Below are 24,172 nucleotides of genomic sequence, written 5' to 3' on the forward strand. Positions count from 1 at the left end.
AGTGTGCAGATTATTTGCGTTGCGATGGTTGGGACGTCAGAGCTGGTCGCGACAATCTTCTGTCCGCTCTGCTTGTTCTAGCGCATTACATAATGCAATTTCTACCACTGTGATTGGCTCATAAATGGCTATGCTCGCTTACCCTGTACCTAGCGATTGCCGCGAGGATCAGGCAATGTACACTGCGCTTCTCAGCTTCTCAAGTATTTTGATTGTAATAGAGACTAATCAAACTTCATTTTTTGTTTCTTTTTTGTCTTTCTCTGTCATTTAGGTGCATCGAGTTACGAGTTTGTATTTACACAATGAGTCTAGAAGAAGGTCCGCTTGTACATGGGTCTATCTGTGGTTGCAGTTGGAGCTCTCTGACCACTGTTATCTTTTAGCAACTGCAATCGATATAAAGTAGGATACAACAAGTGAATACAGAACGAGTATGCTGATCCTAGTTTACTTCTGATCTCGATCCATTTTTTATCTTATTTGTTCAGGTCGTCGAAAAACAGCAGAATCACGCGGTTGACATCACGTGACACCGTTCCGTGGCAGCAAGCTAGCGCGAGCTGGCTGTCGCTGATTGAAATTTACTAGTTATCTCGAAGGGGCGATCCAGCCAAATAATTTTATCAACACCCACGCCTGGTCGTTGCTGTACGCCGCTGTGAAAGCAGCACCTCCTCCATCAGGAGAAGTCCATCACACGATAATAGCTGGCATTTCACATCTCAACTTGTTGAGACTCAAGTTCTTTGCGCGTCGTGACACGCGCATGCGGCGTGAAGCCATCAACTAGGCAGAACCTTGCAAACTGACCACCACGACTGGTCATCAAGCCTGAGCATGTCGCATCCACCACCACCGCCGCCAGGCTGGGGGCCTCCTCCTCCTCCACCGCCGCCATCATCATTGCCCCCTCCCCCGTCGGGACCGGCCCCCGCGGCGCCTCCTCCGCCAGGTTTTCAGCCGAGCGACCCTCACATGGCCAAGTTTGCGCAGAAGAAACAGGAATGGCTTCGACATCAGCGCAACAGGTTCGGAGAGAAGCGTAAGGGTGGCTTTGTCGAGACGCAGAAGGCTGATATGCCCCCAGAGCATCTGCGCAAGATTGTACGCGACATTGGCGATGTTTCGCAAAGAAGATATACAAACGACAAGCGCAGCTACCTCGGCGCTTTGAAGTTCATGCCCCACGCCGTCCTGAAGCTTCTCGAGAACATGCCCATGCCCTGGGAATCTGCACGCGAAGTCAAGGTTTTGTATCACGTCAATGGCTGCCTGACTCTTGTGAATGAGATCCCTCGTGTTATTGAGCCTGTCTTCTTTGCGCAGTGGGCGATGATGTGGACTTTCATGCGCAAGGAAAAGGCTGACCGGCGACTGTTCAAGCGCATGCGTTTTCCACCTTTCGATGATGAGGAGCCTCCCCTGTCATGGTCCGAGAATATCGAAGACGTTGAACCCCTCGAGCCGATCCAGATGGAGCTGAATGACGAAGAAGACGAAGCTATCTATGAATGGTTCTACGACCACCGTCCACTACTTGACACCCCGCATGTTAATGGACCCAGCTACAAGTCATGGAATATGACATTGCCTCAAATGGCCGCGCTCTTCCGACTCAGCAGGCCTCTTATCTCCGACGTCATTGACAAAAACTATTTCTACCTGTTCGATCTAAAGAGTCTCTTGACTGCGAAGGCTCTCAACGTGGCTCTTCCTGGTGGCCCACGATTTGAACCTTTATACAAAGATATCAACCCCAACGAGGAAGATTTTGGCGAGTTCAATGCCATTGACCGTATCATCTTCCGCAACCCCATACGAACCGAATTCCGAGTCGCATACCCATTTTTGTACAACTCACTGCCACGAAGCGTACACATGTCTTGGCACTCACAGCCCCAGGTCGTATTCAACCGAGCGGATGACCCTGACCTGCCGACGTTCCACTTTGACCGCCGCATCAACCCAATTTCGTCCCGTACCGTCGCACCGAAGAATGTCGAACTTTCTCTCGAAGACGAACTTTTCGGCCCCGGCAACAACGAAGAAGATGAAGACGTCGGCTTCACTCTCCCAGCCGGCGTTGAGCCGTTTTTGGCTGACGAAGAGCTTGACAACGAACACACTGCATCGGCTATTGAACTTTGGTGGGCACCGTTTCCCTTCGACAGACGTTCAGGACGCATGGTGAGAGCGCAGGATGTGCCTCTCATCAAGCAGTGGTATCTTGAGCACCCGCCCTCCGAACGACCACCTGTGAAGGTCCGTGTCTCGTACCAAAAGTTGCTCAAGAACTATGTTCTCAATGAGCTACATAAGAAGAAGCCCAAGGCGCACAACAATCAAAATCTATTGCGTTCCCTTAAGCAGACCAAATTCTTCCAACAGACCACGATCGACTGGGTGGAGGCCGGTCTCCAGGTTTGTCGACAGGGGTTCAACATGCTGAACTTGTTGATCCACCGTAAGAACCTCACATACTTGCATCTTGATTACAACTTCAATCTCAAGCCTGTCAAAACTCTCACAACCAAGGAGCGAAAGAAATCCCGGTTTGGAAACGCTTTCCACTTAATGCGAGAAATCTTGAGATTGACCAAACTTATCGTCGCTGCTCAGGTTCAGTATCGGCTAGGCAACATCGATGCATTCCAGCTTGCCGATGGTATTCACTACGCATTCAACCATGTTGGCCAGCTGACTGGTATGTATCGATACAAATATAAGCTCATGCATCAGATCCGCACCTGCAAGGATTTGAAGCACTTGATATACTACCGCTTCAACTCTGGCCCTGTCGGAAAGGGCCCGGGTTGTGGATTCTGGGCCCCATCATGGCGGGTGTGGCTCTTCTTTATGAGAGGTATCATTCCTCTTCTTGAGAGATGGCTCGGTAACCTGTTATCGCGACAGTTCGAAGGCCGACACAGCAAAGGAGTCGCCAAGACAGTCACAAAGCAGCGAGTTGAGTCTCACTTTGATCTTGAACTCCGTGCCTCTGTCATGTCCGACTTGATGGATATGATGCCTGAAGGCATTAAACAGAGCAAGGTCAACACAGTACTACAGCACTTGTCCGAGGCTTGGAGATGTTGGAAGAGTAACATTCCCTGGAAGGTTCCTGGCCTTCCTGCGCCCATCGAGAACATTATCCTCAGATATGTAAAGTCCAAGGCTGACTGGTGGATTTCCGTTACCCACTACAATCGTGAACGTATTCGACGAGGTGCAACTGTCGATAAGACGGTGGCCAAGAAGAATGTTGGCCGTCTGACCCGCCTGTGGCTCAAGGCTGAACAGGAAAGACAGCACAATCATATGAAAGATGGCCCATACGTTTCCTCTGAGGAAGCAGTTGCCATTTACACCACGACCGTACACTGGCTTGAGTCAAGAAAATTTTCTCCAATCCCATTTCCCAGCGTTTCTTACAAACACGACACAAAAATTCTTATTCTCGCTCTGGAGCGACTGAGAGAAGCATACTCCGTGAAAGGCCGACTGAACCAGAGCCAACGTGAGGAGCTGGCCCTGATTGAGCAAGCCTATGATAGCCCGGGTACTACCTTGGAGCGCATCAAGAGATTCCTTCTTACTCAGCGCGCTTTCAAAGAAGTCAACATTGATATGAACGACAATTATAGCACTATCAACCCGGTTTACGATATTGAGCCTATCGAAAAGATCAGCGATGCCTATCTCGACCAGTATCTCTGGTACCAGGCCGATCAAAGACATCTTTTCCCTGCCTGGATAAAGCCCTCTGACTCCGAGGTGCCCCCCCTCTTGGTCTACAAGTGGGCTCAGGGTATCAACAACCTAAGCGGTGTGTGGGAAACTGAGAACGGCGAATGTAACGTCATGATTGAGACAGAGTTGTCCAAGGTTTATGAAAAGATGGAATTGACTATGCTCAATTCTCTTCTGCGTCTGATCATGGACCATAACCTGGCTGACTACATTACCTCCAAGAACAATGTTCAACTGACATACAAGGACATGAACCATGTCAACAGCTATGGTTTGATTCGTGGGCTACAGTTCTCCGCCTTTGTTTTCCAATACTATGGTCTTCTTCTCGACTTGCTGCTGCTTGGGCCTCAACGTGCGAGTGAAATCGCCGGACCTCCCCAAAGCCCCAACGACTTCCTCCAGTTCCGCGACCGCGAGACTGAAACTAGACATCCAATTCGTCTATACAGCCGATACATTGACAAAATTTGGGTGTTCCTTCGATTCACAGCCGAGGAATCTCGAGATCTCATCCAACGCTTCCTAACAGAGCAACCTGATCCCAACTTTGAAAATGTCATAGGTTACAAGAGCAAGAAGTGCTGGCCCCGTGATTCGCGCATGCGTCTGATGCGCCACGATGTTAACCTCGGCCGTGCCGTATTCTGGGATCTCAAGAACAGGCTACCTCGCACAGTCACCACAATCGAGTGGGATGACAGCTTTGCCAGCGTCTACAGTAGAGACAACCCCAATTTGCTCTTCTCCATGAGTGGTTTCGAGGTTCGTATCCTGCCAAAGATTCGAAACCAGAACGACGAGTTCCCTGTGAAGGACAGCGTTTGGTCGCTCGTTGACAACACAACCAAGGAGCGCACAGCGCATGCTTTCTTGCAAGTAACTGAGGATGACATTGCCAAATTCAACAACCGAATTCGCCAGATTCTGATGTCCTCTGGGTCTACAACATTCACCAAGATCGCCAACAAGTGGAACACTGCCCTCATTGCTCTTTTTACATATTATCGTGAGGCTGCAGTCTCTACTGTAGAGTTACTCGATACTATTGTCAAGTGTGAGACCAAAATTCAGACTCGTGTCAAAATTGGTCTCAACTCTAAGATGCCTTCCCGTTTCCCGCCAGCGGTTTTCTACACTCCAAAGGAGCTCGGTGGTCTTGGCATGATCTCCGGCTCTCACATCCTCATCCCTGCTAGTGACAAACGCTGGTATAAGCAAACTGACACTGGAACCACTCACTTCCGCGCTGGTATGACGCATGACGAGGAGACTCTGATTCCTAACATCTTCCGTTACATTATTCCCTGGGAAGCCGAGTTCATCGATTCACAACGTGTGTGGACCGAGTACTCTCAGAAGCGCCTTGAGGCCAACCAACAGAATCGTCGTCTTACTCTGGAAGACCTCGAGGACAGTTGGGACCGTGGTCTGCCCCGTATCAACACCCTGTTCCAAAAGGATCGCAGCACACTTAGTTTCGACAAGGGTTTCCGTGCACGCGCCGAATTCAAGATTTACCAGCTGATGAAGAGCAACCCCTTCTGGTGGACCAGCCAACGTCATGATGGAAAGCTATGGAACCTGAATGCCTACCGAACCGATGTTATCCAGGCTCTCGGAGGTGTCGAAACCATCCTGGAGCATACCCTGTTCAAAGCGACGGGCTTCGCATCTTGGGAAGGTCTCTTCTGGGAGAAGGCATGCCTTGCCAATGGAACTATGCTTCTGCGACACGATCATACCCAGGTTGCGGTTGAAGACGTCAAGGAGGGCGATCTGCTTCTAGGACCTGACGGCGGACCTAGACGCGCATTTAATGTGGTCAATGGAAAGGATCGGTTGTACCGAATCAAGATTGATAGCCAAAAGGAAGATCTTGTCGTCACCACCAACCACATCCTCGTCTTCCACAAAAAGACTACAACGTCCACCTACGATACTCACGAGATGACGGCTGCTCAGTACGCTGCACTGGAGCCCGTCGAGAGATCTCAATTCCTTCTGTTCTCGACGCCGCGCACCACAGCTACAGAGACCACAATCCCGCACACGGACAGATTCGTTGTCACCGACATTGCCCTAGAAGCACAACCTACGGAGTGGGCTGGATTCCGTGTGGACGGAGATCAACTCTACTTGCGCCATGATTATCTGGTTCTCCACAACAGTGGTTTCGAAGAGTCGATGAAGTTCAAGAAGCTGACCAACGCCCAGCGATCCGGTCTCAATCAAATTCCCAACCGTCGCTTCACCTTGTGGTGGTCGCCAACTATCAACAGAGCCAATGTCTATGTTGGTTTCCAGGTCCAGCTCGATTTAACAGGTATCTTCCTTCATGGCAAAATCCCAACACTCAAGATTTCTCTGATCCAAATCTTCCGTGCGCATTTGTGGCAGAAGATTCATGAATCGGTCGTCATGGACATGTGTCAAGTCTTTGATCAGGAGCTAGAAGCACTGGGTATTGAAACTGTGCAGAAAGAGACAATCCATCCCAGAAAGTCCTACAAGATGAACAGCTCATGCGCTGATATTTTGCTTTTTGCAAGCCATAAGTGGAATGTTACCCGCCCATCTCATCTGAATGACACCAAGGATGTTATTGAGCCGACCACCACTAACAAGTTCTGGATCGATATCCAGCTTCGCTATGGCGATTATGATTCTCACGACATTGATCGTTACACGAGAGCTAAGTATCTTGATTACACAACCGATAGTGCCAGTATCTACCCGTCTGCTACTGGTTTGATGATTGGTATTGATTTGGCCTACAACATGTACTCGGCGTATGGGATGTTCTTCCCTGGCTTGAAAGTTTTGGTTCAGCAGGCTATGGCCAAGGTTATGAAGGCCAACCCGGCTCTTTATGTCTTGCGAGAACGTATTCGCAAGGGCCTGCAGCTGTACGCTTCTGAGAGCAACCAGGAATTCCTCAACTCTCAGAACTATTCCGAACTGTTCAGCCAGAAAACTCAGCTGTTCATCGATGATACCAATGTCTACCGTGTCACCATTCACAAGACATTCGAAGGCAATTTGACCACCAAGCCTATCAATGGCGCCATCTTCATCTTTAATCCCCGTACAGGCCAATTATTCCTGAAGATTATCCACACCAGCGTATGGGCTGGACAGAAGCGTCTCGGACAACTTGCCAAGTGGAAGACTGCTGAGGAAGTTGCGGCGCTTATTCGATCACTTCCTGTTGAAGAGCAGCCGAAGCAGCTCATTGTTACTCGGAAGGGTCTTCTCGATCCGCTTGAAGTGCAACTGGTCGATTTCCCCAACATTTCCATTCGCGCTTCCGAGTTGCAGCTTCCTTTCCAGGCTGCGATGAAGGTTGAGAAGCTTGGTGACATGATTTTACGAGCCACGGAGCCCCAGATGGTTCTTTTCAACCTGTACGATGAGTGGCTAAAGAGCATCTCATCTTTTACGGCATTCTCACGTCTTGTTCTTATTCTGCGTGCTCTACATGTCAACCCCGACAAGACTAAGCTCATTCTCCGTCCTGACAAGACCATAATCACCCTGGAGCATCATATCTGGCCATCGTTGACGGATGAGGAGTGGATCAAGGTCGAAACACAGCTGCGTGACCTCATCCTGAACGATTACGGCAAGAAAAACAACGTCAATGTGTCTAGTTTGACCAGCAGTGAGGTACGAGACATCATTCTAGGTATGGAAATTTCTGCGCCTTCCATGCAGAGACAGCAGGCGGCCGAAATTGAGAAGCAGCAGCAAGAGCAGGCTCAGCTCACTGCTGTCACAACTAAGACGCAGAACGTTCACGGCGAAGATCTCATTGTCACGACTACGTCGCAGTTTGAGCAGCAGACATTCGCCTCCAAGACTGAGTGGCGCACACGTGCCATTGCCACGTCGAACCTGCGCACGCGTGCCAAGAACCTTTATGTTTCCCCCGTCGACAACGACCTCGACGACGTTACATATGTGATGCCGAACAACATCTTGAAGAAGTTCATTTCGATTGCCGATTTGCGCGTGCAGGTCGCTGGTTTTCTGTATGGTGCCTCTGCGCCAGACAACGATCAAGTCAAGGAGATCAAGTGCATTGTCATGATGCCGCAGGTGGGCGGCCTCCGCAACGTCCAGATGCCGCAGCAACTGCCTCAGAGCGACTTCCTCGAGGGCATGGAACCCCTGGGCGTCATCCATACCGCATCGGGAGGCGAGGCGGCCTACATGACTGCCGCCGACGTCACGGAGCACTCGAAGCTCCTCGATGCGCACAGCGAGTGGGACAAGACCAACACGGTGACGGTCTCGGTCGCCTTCACGCCCGGCAGCGTGTCGCTGTCGGCATGGGGCCTCACGCCGCAGGGCTATCAATGGGGCGCCGAGAACAAGGACCTGCAGAGCGACCAGCCGCAAGGCTTCGCGACCACCATGGGCGAGAAGCGCAAGCTGCTGCTGAGCCCGCGCTTCCGCGGCTTCTTCCTCGTGCCCGATGACGGTCGCTGGAACTACAGCTTCATGGGCAGCGCGTTTGCGGGCATGGAGAAGAAGAGCGTTCACGTCAAGCTCGACACGCCGCTCCCGTTCTACAGCGACCAGCACCGACCCGTCCACTTTCACAGCTTTGCTGAGCTCGAGGACATTGGCGTCGATCGTTCTGACAATTTTGCGTAAAGATGTCTTTTGGTCCATCTTTTTTGGTCCATCTTTTGAAAAAAAAAACAAAGAAGAAAAATCTACGGTCGAGAAAATGACAAAGAGGAAATTTGCATGAGGAGGCTGTCACTTGGGCGTTGAACGTTGAGAAGGAACCTTGTTACTACTACTACACACACACCATTGTACTTTTTTGTTGGTCAATTTTGTTCGTCTTTTTGATCTTTTGAGGAGCATTGCAGCTCGTTATGCCATGATATTCTCTGTAGTACTAGCTTTGTTTTATACTTTGGGAGGTTTAAAAATCGGACACAACTGAGAGAGGGTTACTATGCAATAAAATAAAAAGTCAATCTCAAACAACAAAGTGAGAATGCCAATGGCCGAATTAATACGGGCAACCCAGTTTCAGGAACCACGGTAACGTTTGCTCTGTTTTGATCTTGTGGCGTTGAGTACCTTTTTTTACACATCGGGGACGACTCCTGTCGGCGCATAAAGTGGACATGTCGCAGCGAAATGCGCCGGGTTTCTAGAAGGAAAGAAAAAAAGTCCACGATAGTTAGCTATAGGCTATAGCCGATGCGCCAGGCCGTCGATGACGACTCCGAGGCACCGGCCCCCGCTTAGAAAGATCGTCTGGCACAGAAAGAGGGCGCAGATGGGATGACGTCTCAGCTGGTGTCACGGTGAGGCAGTTCATAGAATCAGGAAACCATCAAGGACTGCAGCTCACCGGGGTAGCCTTGCATGCATACGCCGTAATTTCGACCAGGACGAGGAAGACGACACTGTTGAACAGCTGCCGGAAGCGTGAGCCGGAGTAGTGTCGTCGCTAATGGAGTAGAGTTGGGTAAGCAGGAGCAGCAAGTCAAATTGGGCTACTTTATGCATTATGCACGCGCCATCTGCTAATTATCCTACATCGCAACGCTGGCCTGCGCAGGGTGGCGGAGGGGGCGCAGGGTCACTCGCAGATGGCAAGGGGCGTCAAGGGGCGTGGTTCCAAGCACGAGGCCGACGCGACGAGATGAGCCGCGGCGAGCGAAAAAGCAGCCAAACTAAGAATAAGCTTGAGGCTAGTCTGTAAAATTGTGGCCAGGTAGTATTTACTTGGTAGTTAGTTGGACTGATGTGTGATGAGCAGGCCCCGTGGTGGGGGGGGGGGGGAGGCATGACGACAACAATCGTTGCAGCCATGGACGAGAAGCGACTGCAAAACGTGAGAGAAGGAGGGATCGCAGCGCAAGAAAGATACTATCAGCAGTGGCACCCACAATGGAGACGGGCGGTGTCTTGATTTCTTGAGGATTCGATTCGTGTCTTGGTCCGATATGCTTGTCGGGTGCCAAGAGACATGGGGTGAAGGGGACCACACCAGGCAAGCTTTTTGAAGAACAGCGGGAATGGCGCTATAATTCTGGAGAGAGAGATTGACTCAGACATGGGCGCGCCACTGGACGATTTTGACAGGCGAGCAGAGCTAAATTTAGGGTGAGACAGGACGCTGGGGTGGGAAGAGAAGGGCCAGCAACGCGCGGCAGATGGCAATGTGAGAATATGACGGGTGAGGTCGGAAGGCATATGGCTGTGAGCGTGCATGTCAGAGTTTTTCTTCGTGTCGATGAAGGAAGGGATACTGAGTAGTATCAATGACAGAGGAGAAGGAAGCTCTGTGTCGACCAGGTTTGAAGCCGGGGCTAGCCGCAATGTGCATGACAGGGACGCACCACATTCCTGGGTCGAGTTTTTTTCTTTTTTTTTTTTTTTTTCGGAGGAGGAACTGGGTGCGCGCAATTGACTGTGTGAGAAATCATCAGTAGCCGTATAAGCAACGGAGATGGCCGCAGAAGAGTTTTTGTCGAAACCACCAAGGTGAGGTGATTGTGGGAACAGCAACGAGTCGCAGAGAGTCGCAGGCAGGTTGGCAGGAACGAGGATGCCGGCAGAGGGGGAGAAGAAGGAAATTAGAAGGACTGGGGCTATGGAGATAATGGGCGTTGGATGAGGCGGGTTCAGCCAGGGAAGGCAGCTGGCAGGTGGGAGCTAGAGGGAGAGGGAGAGGGTCCCATAGGAGGGACAGAGAGAGAAGAGAAGGGGGGGTTTACGGAGGAGAAAGGGGGGAAGAAGGAGAAGCAAGAACAAGAGGAGGAAGGAAAAGAGGACTTACAAGGAGAAGAAGGAGGAGGATGAGGAGGCTGCAAAAGTGTAAGTAGCGGCATACGGCAGCCTGTGATGCGGCGTAAAGGGTGCCTGATGAAGAAGATGATGGTAGGTGGTGGTGGTGGTGGTGTTAGTGGCGGTGCCTGGGCCGGGTGGGCGGGCGGAGGAGGAGAGGAGGAGGGGAGGAGGAGGAGGAGAGGAAGAGGAGGAGGAGGAGGAGGCTGGGCGGCGGAGGTTAGCCGGGGCGAGGCGGGCAAGTGTACGAGTAAGGAAGGAGGGGCGCCCGCCGTTGCCACCGACCCGTTGGACATTCCTTCCCTGTCACTCTCTACTTAGTACGGATTATACGTTATACAAAATTACGTAGGTCGACACTGAAAATCGTACAGAATACCGAACATACGTACGCACCCACTTCTAGCTGCATGTCTGCATATCTTCTTTGCTTGCATGCCTGTTTTCCTGCATGGTAGCCAAGTAGCTTTTCCTGCACTGTTGCTTTCCCGCATTCCCCAGCTAATATGCCTAGGTATTTGCCAGGTTCGACTATCTGCTATGCTGCTATAATACCCTTGATATCTTGTATGTACAAGGTCAAATGCCTGCTGTGCTATACCAGTCCGGCACGTACCTGATACCTACGGATAGGTGCCCAGGCAACCCCAGGCACGCACACGTCCACGCCCTAGATGGGTACCCACAGGAGAGGTACCTGTTTACATTGACGACTGCCTAAGGTATTCACTTACTTACCTGCCCTGCGCCAGCCTATCAGTAAGTACGAAACTACTCACGAACCTGCCTAACTTAATAACTCATCTCGTTACCCAACTTGATAGGTGGATAGATATCTACTTACTTACCAAGCTAACTTATACGTGGTCTCTGCTCAGGCAAAAATAGTCAAGTAGCTGGGTATCCAGCAAACGCCGACTGACTGGCAGACCGCCGACTGACGGGCCGTCAACTGCAAACGGCCACACTTCAGGCGCATGGGCGCCGCAAAGAGGAATACATGGTAGAACAACATTGCTGGCATCACCAACCGCTCTCCCCCCCCCCTCCTCCTCTCCAGTATCGTCATCATCAACATCACCATCATCTCATCATCATCACCACCACCACCACCACCACTTACCACCCTCGCTCCTCGGCAAACAATAATGTACGCCAAAACCGCACAGTCCAATCCCACACCCCATGCCAATGCTGCCTCGTGCATGGGTCGCCTTCGGATTGGATGCCCTCTCGCTCAAATCAGCCCACTCTCCATACATCCATCACGGCCCATTTCCACCTGCACATGCGCATCGCACACACCCCGGCAGGGCCCATCTTCCACCGCCCGCCGACCGCCGACTCCATCGACGTAGGTGCATTAGCTGCGCCGCCGCTTGGCTCGGCATTGCTTGTTGTTGCATTGCACAACTTTCAACATCCTGCACCAACACATGCTAACCTCTTTTTGCTGCTTTTCAACATACCATAGCATACTGTACCGTACCGTACCGCACCGCGCCTTTCAAAGTTCCTCATTCGCCAGATCATCCGTTCGGGTCAATGAATGCCTCTCAGCCTCGAGTTATGTATGCTGCGACGACCCCCCCCGCTGGTTTCGATCCCCCACAACGGAGCTTTCCTTTGCAGCGCCCATTGGGCTGTTCCCTGGTCGCTACCGTCTCAGTCTTGCCCGCATGGATTCATAGTCCTCTCACCTCTTCCGCTGCCAAGGAGCGCATCATCTTCATTTCTCGACGTGAATTCGTGTCGTCCGTCTTGCTCCCCGTTGGCTTGCGCCCGACCATCTCGCATAGTATTGCGCCGCCTTTCATCTGCGTGTTGCGCGCCCCGGCACCAGTCATGTTCAAGGTTCAAGGTTCAACAAGGTCCGACTAGAGCATCCCAGTCCCGTCGAGATCCACGCCTGGTTTGGGCCACATTTCCGGCCCTTTTTTTTTCTTTTTCGTGGTCCATCGAGCTACTTACAAGCCGCCGCCCTGGCTCGCACCCGAATGTGCACAGACATGGCTCGCTCTGCCGGCTCTTGGGTTCATGAGCCACCAATTCATCCTTTCTCCCGCCCGGCACGGTCTGATCTTTGATAGCTTGTGCCCATAGGCTTGTGACATTTCATCCGTACACCATCAACCACTCCAGCCACTAAAAAGCCAGCAAGGCTAGCTAGTCAAGACTCAAGTCAGGCACACCACACACGCACCAAACACACCAGCGCACCATTGCCAGGTACCACCATTCGCACACGCGCGCCAACCCTTCACACTCAAACCATTCTGACACTGCACCCATCCATCCGCCTACGGGTCCTCGATGTCTTTGCTGCGCAGAACCCCGTTCCTGCTCGCGACTGCGACGACAAGGCCCGCTTGGTTCCGCTCGCTCTTGTCGTTGGTCCTCAGGAGCCCTCATTTTCCTCAGACTTGACCGCGCGAATGACCACCCGAGAATTGCTGTACCTGACTTGCGGCCAGTGGTTCTTTTGCCTCCATGGACAAGGAACAAACCCACCTCGCGCCTCCCGGCACCCTCGACTATAATGGCATTCGGTGTATGCATGCAATACAGCCACACCCCTCAGAAATCTTTTCGACCCCTGTCATTGTTGCCAGTGCCCACCAACATATGTTACTTGCAGTCTTTCCTTGCATCCCCCCCTCCCCCCTCTTGCCTATAACCAATCCGGTCATGTCCTGACCAGACGCGGCTTGCATTGGGCTTGCCTTGCAACACGGCTAGCTCCATACTCGTTGCCCTTTGGTCCATTGACAGTTGGCACAATGCCCCAAGTATCAACCCAGCATGAATGTGGTGCAAGCCTGTCCGCGAGTCGAGCTGCCCGGCCGTTGCAGGACACGAAAGATGGCTGCCACCCATTCATTCACTTCGCTCCCCTGTATCATAACAACTCGCCTGGCAACCGTCGCTCCATTATAGTAGGCAATCGCCGCAAAGACTGCAATGGCGGATGCATCAAAACGTATCTGCCCGAACACACATTCTCTACCCTCTTGCTATTTAGACACCCCTCAACCTAGTTTACCTATCTGGTTAATGAGGCCGGTTGGCGGCCGGCGATACATACCCCCATCTGCAGGACTAGCCCCAGTTTCTACCACTCACCCTCAAATATACCCTCCAACTCCCATGGCTGCTGGTATATGGTTTAGTGCCAATCGCGCCTCGTATGGGGACTCCGGGGAGTCGTCTTGGGCCTACAAGGTCCGTATCTACTCTGTGGCTGTCCACACTTGTGTAGTTGCATGACTTGGTCAAATTATCTCATCCCCAATGTCCTCGGTATCAGCCCCCGTTGACAAGGCGCACCCGTCCTCTCGGGGTCGACATGGGGCCGTGGAATCTCATGTGCATCTGGTCAAGAAAAGCCATCGACGGGCTCCCATGCCCACTTGCGCTGGCAATTCAACTTATTAGCGACGGGATTCCAAACCTGGGAGACTTGCAAGACTCAGAGCAAACACCACACCACGCACCACGGAGATCCTCTCTCAGCTACCCGCACTCCGCGGCATCAACTCTGTATAATGAGCTTCCCCCATTAATATTCATGCTTGAAATCCCCACAGAGGCGAAGCCTCGAGTCGTTTATATATCATCCCTGTGGCTGCGCTATAAACGTCAGATCTTATGTGCTTCGCTCATTACGAGACCTGATTTCGGTGAATACAGCAACCATCACGTCAATACACAACAGCCTTGCGACAACTTATTTCGGACGTTCATGCATCGGACGCAGGAATCTCACTACTGCAGTCTGTTAACTTGACCGGAACAAGAAAAAAACCTACATCACGGCCTGCTGTCGACGCAAATCGTCACTGTGCCTATTCCCAATTCCCATCTTTTCGAGACGGCGCCGAAACACGCCCCTGCCCAGCGCCTCGCCGCACACCACTCACTGCTCATTTGCCCACGCAGTCTACTGTCAGGCGGCCGACAAGAGCCATCGTGCCTTTATTTCCCATCGGGCAATTTAAGTTTCGGATTTTTCTTTAAAAAAACGGCAGCATATCACCTACAGGGCACCTTTGCTCGCCGGACATCTGCGCTCAGCCGGCGCTTCTACCAGCCCTGCTGTCCCCTCGCGCGGCTGCATTGCCGTCACCAATCAGTTTATTAACAACCAGTCTCCCCCATCAATCCTTGCCCGATACCCACTGCGAACAAGGTAGGCCAAGGGTAGTCGGGTCGCATTTTCTCTTCCCTTTTTCCCTTCCTCTTCTCCAACCGAGAAGGAGACTTAGTCTGCTTTCTTTCTCTTCCTCAAGTCTGCCTGATTGACTCTTTCACTTATACCATCTCGCTCTCTCCTCTTTCTCTTGTTCCAAGTCGCCCGTCCGGGGCGCCATATCGAACATTATTTCCATCTACAGACCGGCGACCGTTCAGAGCGGATCGCTCTGGAGGGATCCATGTATCAAGAGCACGCTGGCGGACAACTATCGAAATACTTACAATGTGGACTACTCTGGTCAGCTCTCGCCTTCTGCTGACCAGAGGCAAGTCCACGCCCCATATGACACGTCCGCCTTCTCCGATTCACAACGGCAGCATGGACAGGAACATCAGCAGCAGCAACATCAGCAGCAGCACCAACAGCAACAGCAACATCAGCAGCACCAACACCAACATCAGCAGCAACATCCTCACCCATACCAGAGAGACGTTTTAGCAGACTCTAGTATTCCTCGAATACAGTCTGACTCCAACACGGACGCCGCGGCTTCCCACCATCCGCAGGTTTTGGCACAGCCGCAGACATCTCCGCACGGCTCCTCGCAGCTTCTTTTTAGCCCAGCCATGGGACCGCCTCGAGGAGACCGCATGGGCAATCCGTTTGGAGCACACGGATCTCTGATCAACCCTCTTTACCCGACCATGTCACCATCCAATCCAAGACACTCGCCGTCGTCGCCACATCAAGGAAGCAGCTCGGGGAAGAGAGGACGACCAGAAGATTTTGACTTGACTCCGACCGGCATGCAAGAGCTCCAACATTCCGGCCTCGCCGGCATGGTGACAACGCCGATGGGAGGAAGCTATTCTTCGGGCAGCGGGATGGCCGGCACGCCGCCGCTACCCATGACCCATCATCACCACCTACCAGACATGGGACCACCCTCGAAAATGATGCGAAGAGACGAGTCGGGCCAGCTTTCGGCTGCCAGTATGGTCGGACAAGAAGGCATGCCGATGCCAGCTCCAAGACCGAGAGGACCGAAGCTCAAGTTCACGGCAGAGGACGACCAGTTGCTGATTCTGCTAAAAGAGCAGAAGAACTTGACCTGGAAGCAAATCGCTGACTTTTTCCCTGGACGATCCTCCGGAACACTACAAGTACGATATTGCACCAAGCTGAAAGCAAAGACGACGCTGTGGACAGACGATATGGTATGTTGTCAACTGGTGCTGCTGTCGAACGAGTTGGCGCGGATCTCTAACAGAAAGCAAACAGGACCAAAAGCTACGCAACGCATTGCAAGACTACGAAAACGAGAAATGGAGAATCATTGCCCACAAAGTAGGAACCGGATTCACGCCCGCAGCGTGTCGCGAAAGAGCTGCCCAAATGGGTATTGGTGACGAAGAGTACCAGCCGCCCCTGTCGCCTGAACCCGGGCCATCCGAGAGTGGAATCGTCATGTACCCTGGCGAAAGTCGACACTTGCCCTTCCCTGAAAAGCATCACCAGGGGATACAGGAACAATAGCAGACATGACGATTGAAGAGCAGAGCTGGACAACAACATGCTGTGTGGGCAGAATGGCAAGAACGATCGACTTGCATCAACTGACCGACACTCGTGCCTTCCTTTCATTTCTTACACTCTCTCTTCCTCCTTATTTTGATATTATACATCTTGGGGCTCTTACAAAAACTATAGCTTACTCGCTTTTCGTGGTCTTTTTTTTTTTTTTTTTTTTTGCGACTTGTTCATGACGACTTATTATGCACACGGGTCTGAGCCCGCTTCTTCTGTGCCTTTTCTTTTTCGGGTACCTTTGTCTCAGTTGACACACGGAAACACGAAGGCTGCCCTGCCAAGCATGTTTTTCATCTCATCTACACGGACCCCGTCTCCCGCTGCACCTTTTTTCTGTTTGGGTTTCAGCCTAGCGCTGAGATGGACGGAGAGAAGGGGGGGGGTGCGTGTGTGCAGCGCTCATCTGTCACAATCGGAAACGGGAAAGAGGAGCACAACTGGAGGAAAGAAAGGGATCGGGGGAAAAATTACTCATTGCAAATGGGCTGTATTATTTCCTTTCAAATACCCAGCACCGGCGTTTTTTTTTCATGGAAATTTACTACGGAATGGGATCTAGGGGGGATTTCATGTATCAAACTTGGGGGGTGTCTTGCTTTGAATGTGGTGCATTTATCATTATCTAACCAAAGAACCAAAAAAAAACGAAGAAAAGACACCCAAATGACAAGGCAAACGACGATAGGAGGATCTTACGAAGTCAAAGTATTTTTTATCGCACATATCTTTTTTGTTGTTGCTATTAAAGTACCTTTAGTTATTTCTTGTTAAAGCTAGTGTATATAATAGCTAATACTTGCTGCAACGCAATTATATGCATTTGCATTTGTTATACAATTCTGTACTCTTGTTTCCCGTCGTACCCGCATCCAAATTTTTCGTCTGAACATTTTTCTTTGCTTCTGGCACTTGAACAGCACTCATAAGTAGAACGAACGAACCGACGGGACCCCCATCCCCCCCCCCCCCCCAGGTCCGGGGTCGGCCGCCTATCCTTTTTTCTCTTTTCTCTTTGAGGGCCCGCTCGTTTCCCGACGTCGCCATGTCATGCCATGTCATGCTACAGGGGAAGAGCGAAAAAAAAAAGAGAGAGAGACGGCTCATGCAGCAGGTATTGACCGTCAGGCCCGGGCTCCCTCGGTACTTTGATTCCGTCTCTCAAATTTTTGTTCTCTCCAGTCTTTGTTTTTTTTTCTGCTTTTCCGAACCGAGTCTGGACGGTCAGTACTACTGATAATAAGCACCTCACTGTCTTTTCCTTTCCCACTCTCTCCCCTCCCCGCCCCTGTCGGTCCAAATTTGGAAAGTCGGTACGGGCCGGGGCGGGCATATTCCGTCCAGGGCCTGTGTCAGTCGACCTGATTAAATTGATTTTTTTTTCTTGGCTCGTATTATCAGTTGTTAATAAATATCATCAATAAAATTTTATTGCTGCTCTGTTTTTTCCTAGTCAAGACACGAAGCTTCGGCCTTTTTCCGCGTGGGCCAGCAGGTGCGCCTCCAGCTCCGCCTCATCCATAACTACCCGCCGCTCGACCAGGTCGATGACCTGCCGGTGGATGGCGACGTCAATGGTGCCGGTTCCGTCTTCGCCGCCGACGTTGCCGAGGTAGGCGGCCGCGTCGACGAGCCAGCCGTTGAAATCGCGGATCTCGGTCGTGGGCTTGCCGGCCTCGACGTCCTGCAGCATGGAGCTCTTGTTGTCCCGGACGCGGAGGCCAGCGCGGTGCAGCATGGCGCGCAGCCGCGGCTGGGCGAAGCGCGCCGTGAGCTCCTCGCGGAGGGTGGCGGCGTCGCGGCCCCGCTCGTCGGTCGCCAGGATGGGCGCGCTGCTGGCGTCGGCTACGAGCCCCTGCAGGACGCGGCTCGTCGAGGCGAGCATGCGGTCCATGACGCGCGCGGGCACGCCGCCGCCGCCGCCGCCGCCATCGTCGTCGGGCCCGGCCGCCGCGAACAGCCCGCCCGTCTTGCACCGCAGGATCGCCGTTAGCGGGTTGATGCACGTGTTGACGACGAGCTTCTCGAGCTGCAGCACCCACACGTCGAGGCTGCTAAAGGCCCGGGCCTCCAGAACATCGGTGCCTGTGATCTGCGCTGTGAGGTACGCGGCGCTGCGGGGCGCGACGGCGGCGGCGGCGGCGGCAGACTGGTCCCCCAGCACGACGGGCCCAAGGTAGGCGTCGGCGGGCGAGGCAAAGACGCTGCGAAAGGGGCCCGTCGAGTACAGCCCGTGGTTGGTGACGCACAGCAGCGGGTGGAAGCCGCCACCGGCCGGGAAGCGCGCCGCCATGTAGGCCGCGCCGTGCGGCGGCCACAGCTTGGACATGCCGTTCTGCGCAAAGGCCACGGCGCTCTGCGCGCCGAGGTACCGGCGCATGCGGTCCACCTCGGGCAGCGCGGCCTGCGCCTTGGTCGTGACGAGGAGGTTGCGGATGTGGCCGCCGTCGGCTGCCTCGCGGACAGGGGGACCCCCGGTCGTCCCGGGCGGCGGTGGCCTATCCTCTGTCCACCACTCCACGGCAAAGTCCTTGCAGGTGTGCACGTGGCCCTCGCGGGTGGTGATCTCGATGCCGTCGCTCTCGTGCCACTGCTCGAGGAGCTCCTTTCGGTGGACGATGAGCGTGATGGGCGGCGGGTCGGCGGCCCGGGAACGAATATAAAGGGCATACATGCGGCCCAGGTTACCGAGGCCGAGTATGTATAAGCGGCGCGCGGCGTCGTCTTGGTCGGCGGCGGCCGAGGAGGACGGCAGGGAGGTGGGGAGGCCAAGATGAGCCGGCGTCCAGGCGTAGAGCCTCGGCGCGGGGTCGTTTCCTGCCAGCAGCGAGGAGAGCCATGGCGGCGGCGGCGGCGGCGGTGCGGCGGGCCGGGAGCCCATGGCTCGGCTTGGTGCGATGCTGGTGGCCTGGATGGTGCAACCTCGGAGGCAGGCCCGGACCGGATAACGAGGAGCGGAAGGGCAACGACGACGGCAGCAGCGGGAGATCAAGGGGCGCAAGGCGGCCATCCCCCACATTTCAGACGTTGAAGGGAGAAGGGGACGGGGAAGTGCAACGGATGGGCGACACACACCCCTTCGGATGGCCCAGTCAGCCAGTGGCTTGTCGAATTTGATGTGGCAACCAAGATTTGAGACGGTGACATGCAAGCTGCAAAGTATTGGTCGTGGGCAGACAACGGAAATGGAGCCAAGCGGGTCGGGAACTACAATGAAGCAAGGTGTCCCAGGTGGCTTACTATGGGTGTGCCGCCAAAACTGAACCTGCGTAGATGAACTTTATATTATATTAATACAAGGACATATGATTTGCACGAGCATATTTCGCCATCGGTCTGTTGTTGTATATTAAATCCGCCTTTATTAATATAAAATAAACAGTGCTGCACGACGAGCTGAAGGAGCGGAGATCTTCAAGGCGAAGGGATGGGAAAGCCTGCACGTGCTCTGTGGAGACTCTGGCCAGGCGGCGGCCATGATTTTATTTAGCGGTTTTTTTTTATAGGCGGCCATCTACCTCGAACTGGGGGGTGCGCTAAAAGTACCTACCCAGGCTGCTTAAGTCAGCATTCACGATTTCTCATCGCCCTGTCAATGACGTTTGCCTCGACTATTTTCATCTTGATCTTCTCCCAGCCACTAACGACCGACGATATCTTTTTTTTTCTTGAATTACGTGCGCATCTGAAAGTCTACATGCTATGCGCTGGCAACGGGCACTAGAGCACGATTGTCAAGGCGTGCTCTGAGTTACTGCGCAGCTCGCTTTGCCACCAAGGCAGCCGCCGTCTCATTCACGGTGGCCGTTTCGCCACTTACTTCTACACATCAACAAAATAGGTCCTGGAATCGCCTTATACGATGCATTGAGATTCAACACTGGACTGGGTTTGGTCTTTTTTTTTTTTCAATTCAGACCAGAGAGAGAGAGGGACAGAGACAGAGACAGAGACACATAGACGAGGCCCTGCTAGACGAGGAGCACTGCACTGCCGTATCGCAGTCGTTCACAAACTACTAACCAGCCAAGTCTTGCAGTCATCGTCAACCTGCCCTCACCATAATGGACCGCGAGGACAACGAAGCGGATGGCAGTGCCCAGCGACGGAGTGACTTGGTCGACAAGATGGTAGCCGCCGCCCATGATGAAGGCCAAGGCGCTGCCGCCGAGCAAGCTAACCTCGCTGCCATGACGGAGGAAGATGCTCTCAAAAACCTGACCGGCAACGTGCGTGACCAGGATGAGTTGGAGCGCGACATCACGCTCCAAGCCAACGCCGCCATCATGGAGCAGGAGGATAAAAGGGACACGGCACGAATAGAGAAACTCGAGGCCTCGCGCCACCGTCTCAAGCTGCAGCTGGACAAGGAAAAGAAGCGTCTCGAACGGGCTGCCAGCAACCCTTACCAGGCCGGCAACATCCGCAAGGAGGTGGCCAAGATTGAGCAAGAAATCCTTCGCGTCAGCAACGACATTTCCGACTTTCAGTCGCGCATGAAGAAGCGCCACGAGCAGGATCCTCTGGAAGCCCAGAGCACCACAAAGTCTACCAGGCTGCCGGGCGAGAGTCACCGTGATTATCTCATCCGAACGGGCAAAATCACACCCTTTGCGCGTGTGGGAGGACCGCGGCCCGCTGGTGTCCAAGGACAACTAGCAGACGCCATCCTCGATGCCGAGGAACAGGCCGCGGCCGAGCAACTCGGCGCCACAGACGAGGAGCCCGCGTCGCACCAGCTGCTGCGTCGACCCGGTTTTGAAGATGAGGCTCTGACAACAACGACGACGACAAGCAGCACACCGGCAACTAGTAGCGCCGTCGAATCCGAATTCTCGCTTCGGCCCCGCAAGAAGCAACGGCGCGACAAGGCGCCCAGCCCATCTGAGGACTACCAACCAGAAGCTTCAGACGCCGCTTCGGACTCTGGAGACTCGACGGTGTGGAAGCAAGGCACAGAGGAAGACCTGATCCGAGAAGAACGGCGGAAATACAAAGCCAAGGCCGCCGTCAAAGCACAGGAGCAGATTGACCTGACAAAGATTGACGATGGCGATGAAAAGCTCTACAAGCGCCGTCTGAACGACTGGATATCTCGACGCAGCCGTGCCCGGCGTTCAAGGCGGCGAACCCAAGACTCCACAGATGCTGGAGCCGACAGCGATCCAGATGAAGATGAATGGACAAAACCATCACCGGACCATCCTGACTGGTCCATCGATGACAGCCTCAAGCTTCCTGGAGATATACATCCCTCACTGTTCGGTTACCAAAAGACTGGCGTGCAATGGCTGGCTGAACTATACAAGCAGCGAGTGGGCGGCATCATCGGCGACGAAATGGGCTTGGGGAAAACTGTTCAACTGATTGCCTTTGTTGCTGCCCTCCACAGCAGCAACAAGCTCAAGCGCCCCGTCATCGTTGTTGCACCCGCTACTCTCCTTCGCCAATGGGTCAGCGAATTTCACCGATGGTGGCCCCCACTGCGTGTTTCCATTCTGCATTCTTCAGGTAGTGGCATGCTGAACCCGACTGCCGAGGACGACTATGATTTGGACCATTTCCGTCCCATGGCTGGCAAGTCTGCGAATGCAGCACGGCGCATCATCCGCGGCGTTGTCAGCAAGGGCCATGTGCTTGTAACGACTTATACGGGTCTCCAGACGTATGCCGAAGAGCTACTCAGGGTTGAGTGGGAGTATGCCGTCCTAGATGAAGGCCACAAGATTCGAAACCCGAATGCAGAAATCACCGTTACCTGCAAGGAGCTGAACACCCCAAATCGTGTCATTCTCTCTGGAACTCCGATACAGAACAATTTAACTGAATTGTGGTCACTGTTCGACTTTATTTATCCCATGCGACTGGGTACTCTTGTCAACTTTCGCACGCAGTTCGAGATTCCGATCCGCCAAGGAGGCTACGCCAACGCCTCAAACCTCCAGGTCATGACCGCCGAGAAATGCGCGGAAGCGCTCAAAGAGACCATTAGCGAGTACCTTTTACAGCGGCTCAAGGTCGATGTTGCCGCCGACTTGCCGGAAAAGACGGAGCAGGTCTTGTTTTGCAAGCTGACTGACGGCCAGCGCAAGGCGTATGAGACGTTTCTCAGGTCTGATGAGGTGTCTGCCATTCTGAACCGACGCCGTCAGTCGCTCTACGGAATTGACATTCTGCGCAAGATTTGCAACCACCCCGACTTGCTGGACAAGAAGTTGAGTGAAAAGGCGGGTTACGACTATGGCAGCCCGAGATTGTCGACCAAACTGCAACTCACCAAGGATCTTCTGCAAAACGTCATGATCCCGAATGGGCACAAGATGCTACTTTTTTCTCAGGGCAAACTGATGCTCAACATTATTGAAAAATGCATGAGAGATTGCAGCATATCCTATTTGCGCATGGACGGAGAGACGCCGGTCGACCAGCGACAGCCGATGATTGACCGATTCAACAATGACCCAGATGTGCACGTTTTTCTTATGACTACGCGAACCGGTGGTCTGGGAACGAACCTCACAGGCGCTGATCGCATCATCATTTTCGATCCGGATTGGAATCCGTCGACCGACTTGCAGGCACGAGAAAGAGCATGGCGACTCGGCCAAAATAAGCCCGTCAAAATATACAGGCTCATGACGGAGGGCACGATTGAAGAAAAGATTTACCACCGGCAGATCTTTAAGCAGTTCATGACGAACAAAGTGCTCAAGGATCCCAAACAACGCAGCTCGTATGACCTGTCTGACTTGTATGATCTCTTCACCTACAACCACGGCGGAGAGGCGGCCGTCCAGCGGAGCGAAGTCTTCAAGGGCGCCGAGGTCGACATTACCAATGGCGAGGGTGGCGGTGGTGCATCGGGCCAGGATACATCTGATCAGGAGCAGCAGGAGCTAAAGCATATGGATTTGGTTGCGGCAATGGAAGAATTCAAAGAAGACAAGGCTGCGCAAGATGAGCGACGTATGCTTGACGGTATCTTTGCTCGGTCCGTCAACAGCGCGTACGATCACGAGCAGATCGTCAATGGCCCTTCCAAAGCAAAAGCAGACATTGCTGTCCTTCGGCACGAAGCGAATCAAGTAGCCAAGCAGGCAGCTGCGCATCTCCGACGAGCCGGCCAGGAAGCTCGCAGCATCCCAATCGGCACAGTGACATGGACAGGTGAAGTCGGCCAAGGCGGTCGACCTGGAGGGAACCGTCGCCGCGCCGGCCCCAGCTCAGCCGGGATCCTAAGCAACCTCGCTGATCGGCAAGGCCTCGACGATGGTACCGGGAGTGGCAGCTCTCGCTCGGGCACTCCCGGCGCCGAGAAGAATCTCAAGGCAAAGGACTTTATGCTCATGATTAAGCAATTCATCGACCGACACAACGGAAAGGTGCCCAGCAAGATGCTCGTCGACCATTTCAACCCCTACTGTCCGGGGAAGAAGCAAAGTGACGAGTTCAAAACGGCGCTCGACGCAATAGCCATGCTCAGCAAGACTGGTGGTGCTGGCAGAGGCATGTGGTCTCTCAAGCCTGGATTTAAATGATCATTTCGTACAGCATTTTCTACTGTTGACTGGGAGGCATGACTGCGGTGCAAGAATTGTTCGCTTGGCGCAATCGGCGTTTGTACCAATAGAGCTTTGCTTCAAACGGCATATACATTTAATTTAGGACACGCTTTACAGTCAGCATCGGCGGAGATTGCATTCACGGAGCACAGCTTTGTAGCAGAAGTGACTTTGTCATGGGCCTTCTTCGGGCGAAATTCGTAACTAACTACTCAAGCACGGCCGCACCCAGTCGAGGCAGGCAATGCAACAA

The 24,172-nt window shown here is 53.2% G+C and overlaps 4 protein-coding genes across 4 annotated transcripts; 3 read left to right on the forward strand and 1 right to left on the reverse strand.

The window, feature by feature from the left end:
- Window positions 1–840: 840 nt before the first annotated feature.
- V2A60_002730 (U4/U6-U5 snRNP complex subunit PRP8) lies at window positions 841–8,415 on the forward strand (the record flags this gene model as incomplete). Its single annotated transcript, XM_083254076.1, has 1 exon — window positions 841–8,415. One exon carries the CDS (start codon window positions 841–843, stop codon window positions 8,413–8,415), a length of 7,575 nt encoding a protein of 2,524 aa, XP_083110202.1.
- Window positions 8,416–13,065: 4,650 nt separating this feature from the next.
- Window positions 13,066–16,306, forward strand: V2A60_002731 (SANT/Myb-like DNA-binding domain-containing protein; the record flags this gene model as incomplete). The annotated part of the gene is made up of 3 exons (XM_083254077.1): window positions 13,066–13,126; window positions 15,101–15,987; window positions 16,052–16,306. The coding sequence occupies 3 exons, from the start codon at window positions 13,066–13,068 to the stop codon at window positions 16,304–16,306; spliced, it is 1,203 nt and encodes a 400-aa protein (XP_083110203.1).
- A 1,504-nt stretch (window positions 16,307–17,810) lies between these two features.
- V2A60_002732 (ketopantoate reductase PanE/ApbA C terminal-domain-containing protein) lies at window positions 17,811–19,238 on the reverse strand (the record flags this gene model as incomplete). Its single annotated transcript, XM_083254078.1, has 1 exon — window positions 17,811–19,238. One exon carries the CDS (start codon window positions 19,236–19,238, stop codon window positions 17,811–17,813), a length of 1,428 nt encoding a protein of 475 aa, XP_083110204.1.
- Window positions 19,239–20,421: 1,183 nt separating this feature from the next.
- On the forward strand, window positions 20,422–23,895 carry V2A60_002733 (DNA-dependent ATPase RAD26; the record flags this gene model as incomplete). The annotated part of the gene is made up of 1 exon (XM_083254079.1): window positions 20,422–23,895. One exon carries the CDS (start codon window positions 20,422–20,424, stop codon window positions 23,893–23,895), a length of 3,474 nt encoding a protein of 1,157 aa, XP_083110205.1.
- Between the last annotated feature and the right edge of the window lie 277 nt (window positions 23,896–24,172).

The sequence above is a fragment of the Cordyceps javanica genome, chromosome 2, assembly GCF_051103115.1.
Source record: "Cordyceps javanica chromosome 2, complete sequence".
Taxonomy (NCBI): domain Eukaryota; kingdom Fungi; phylum Ascomycota; class Sordariomycetes; order Hypocreales; family Cordycipitaceae; genus Cordyceps; species Cordyceps javanica.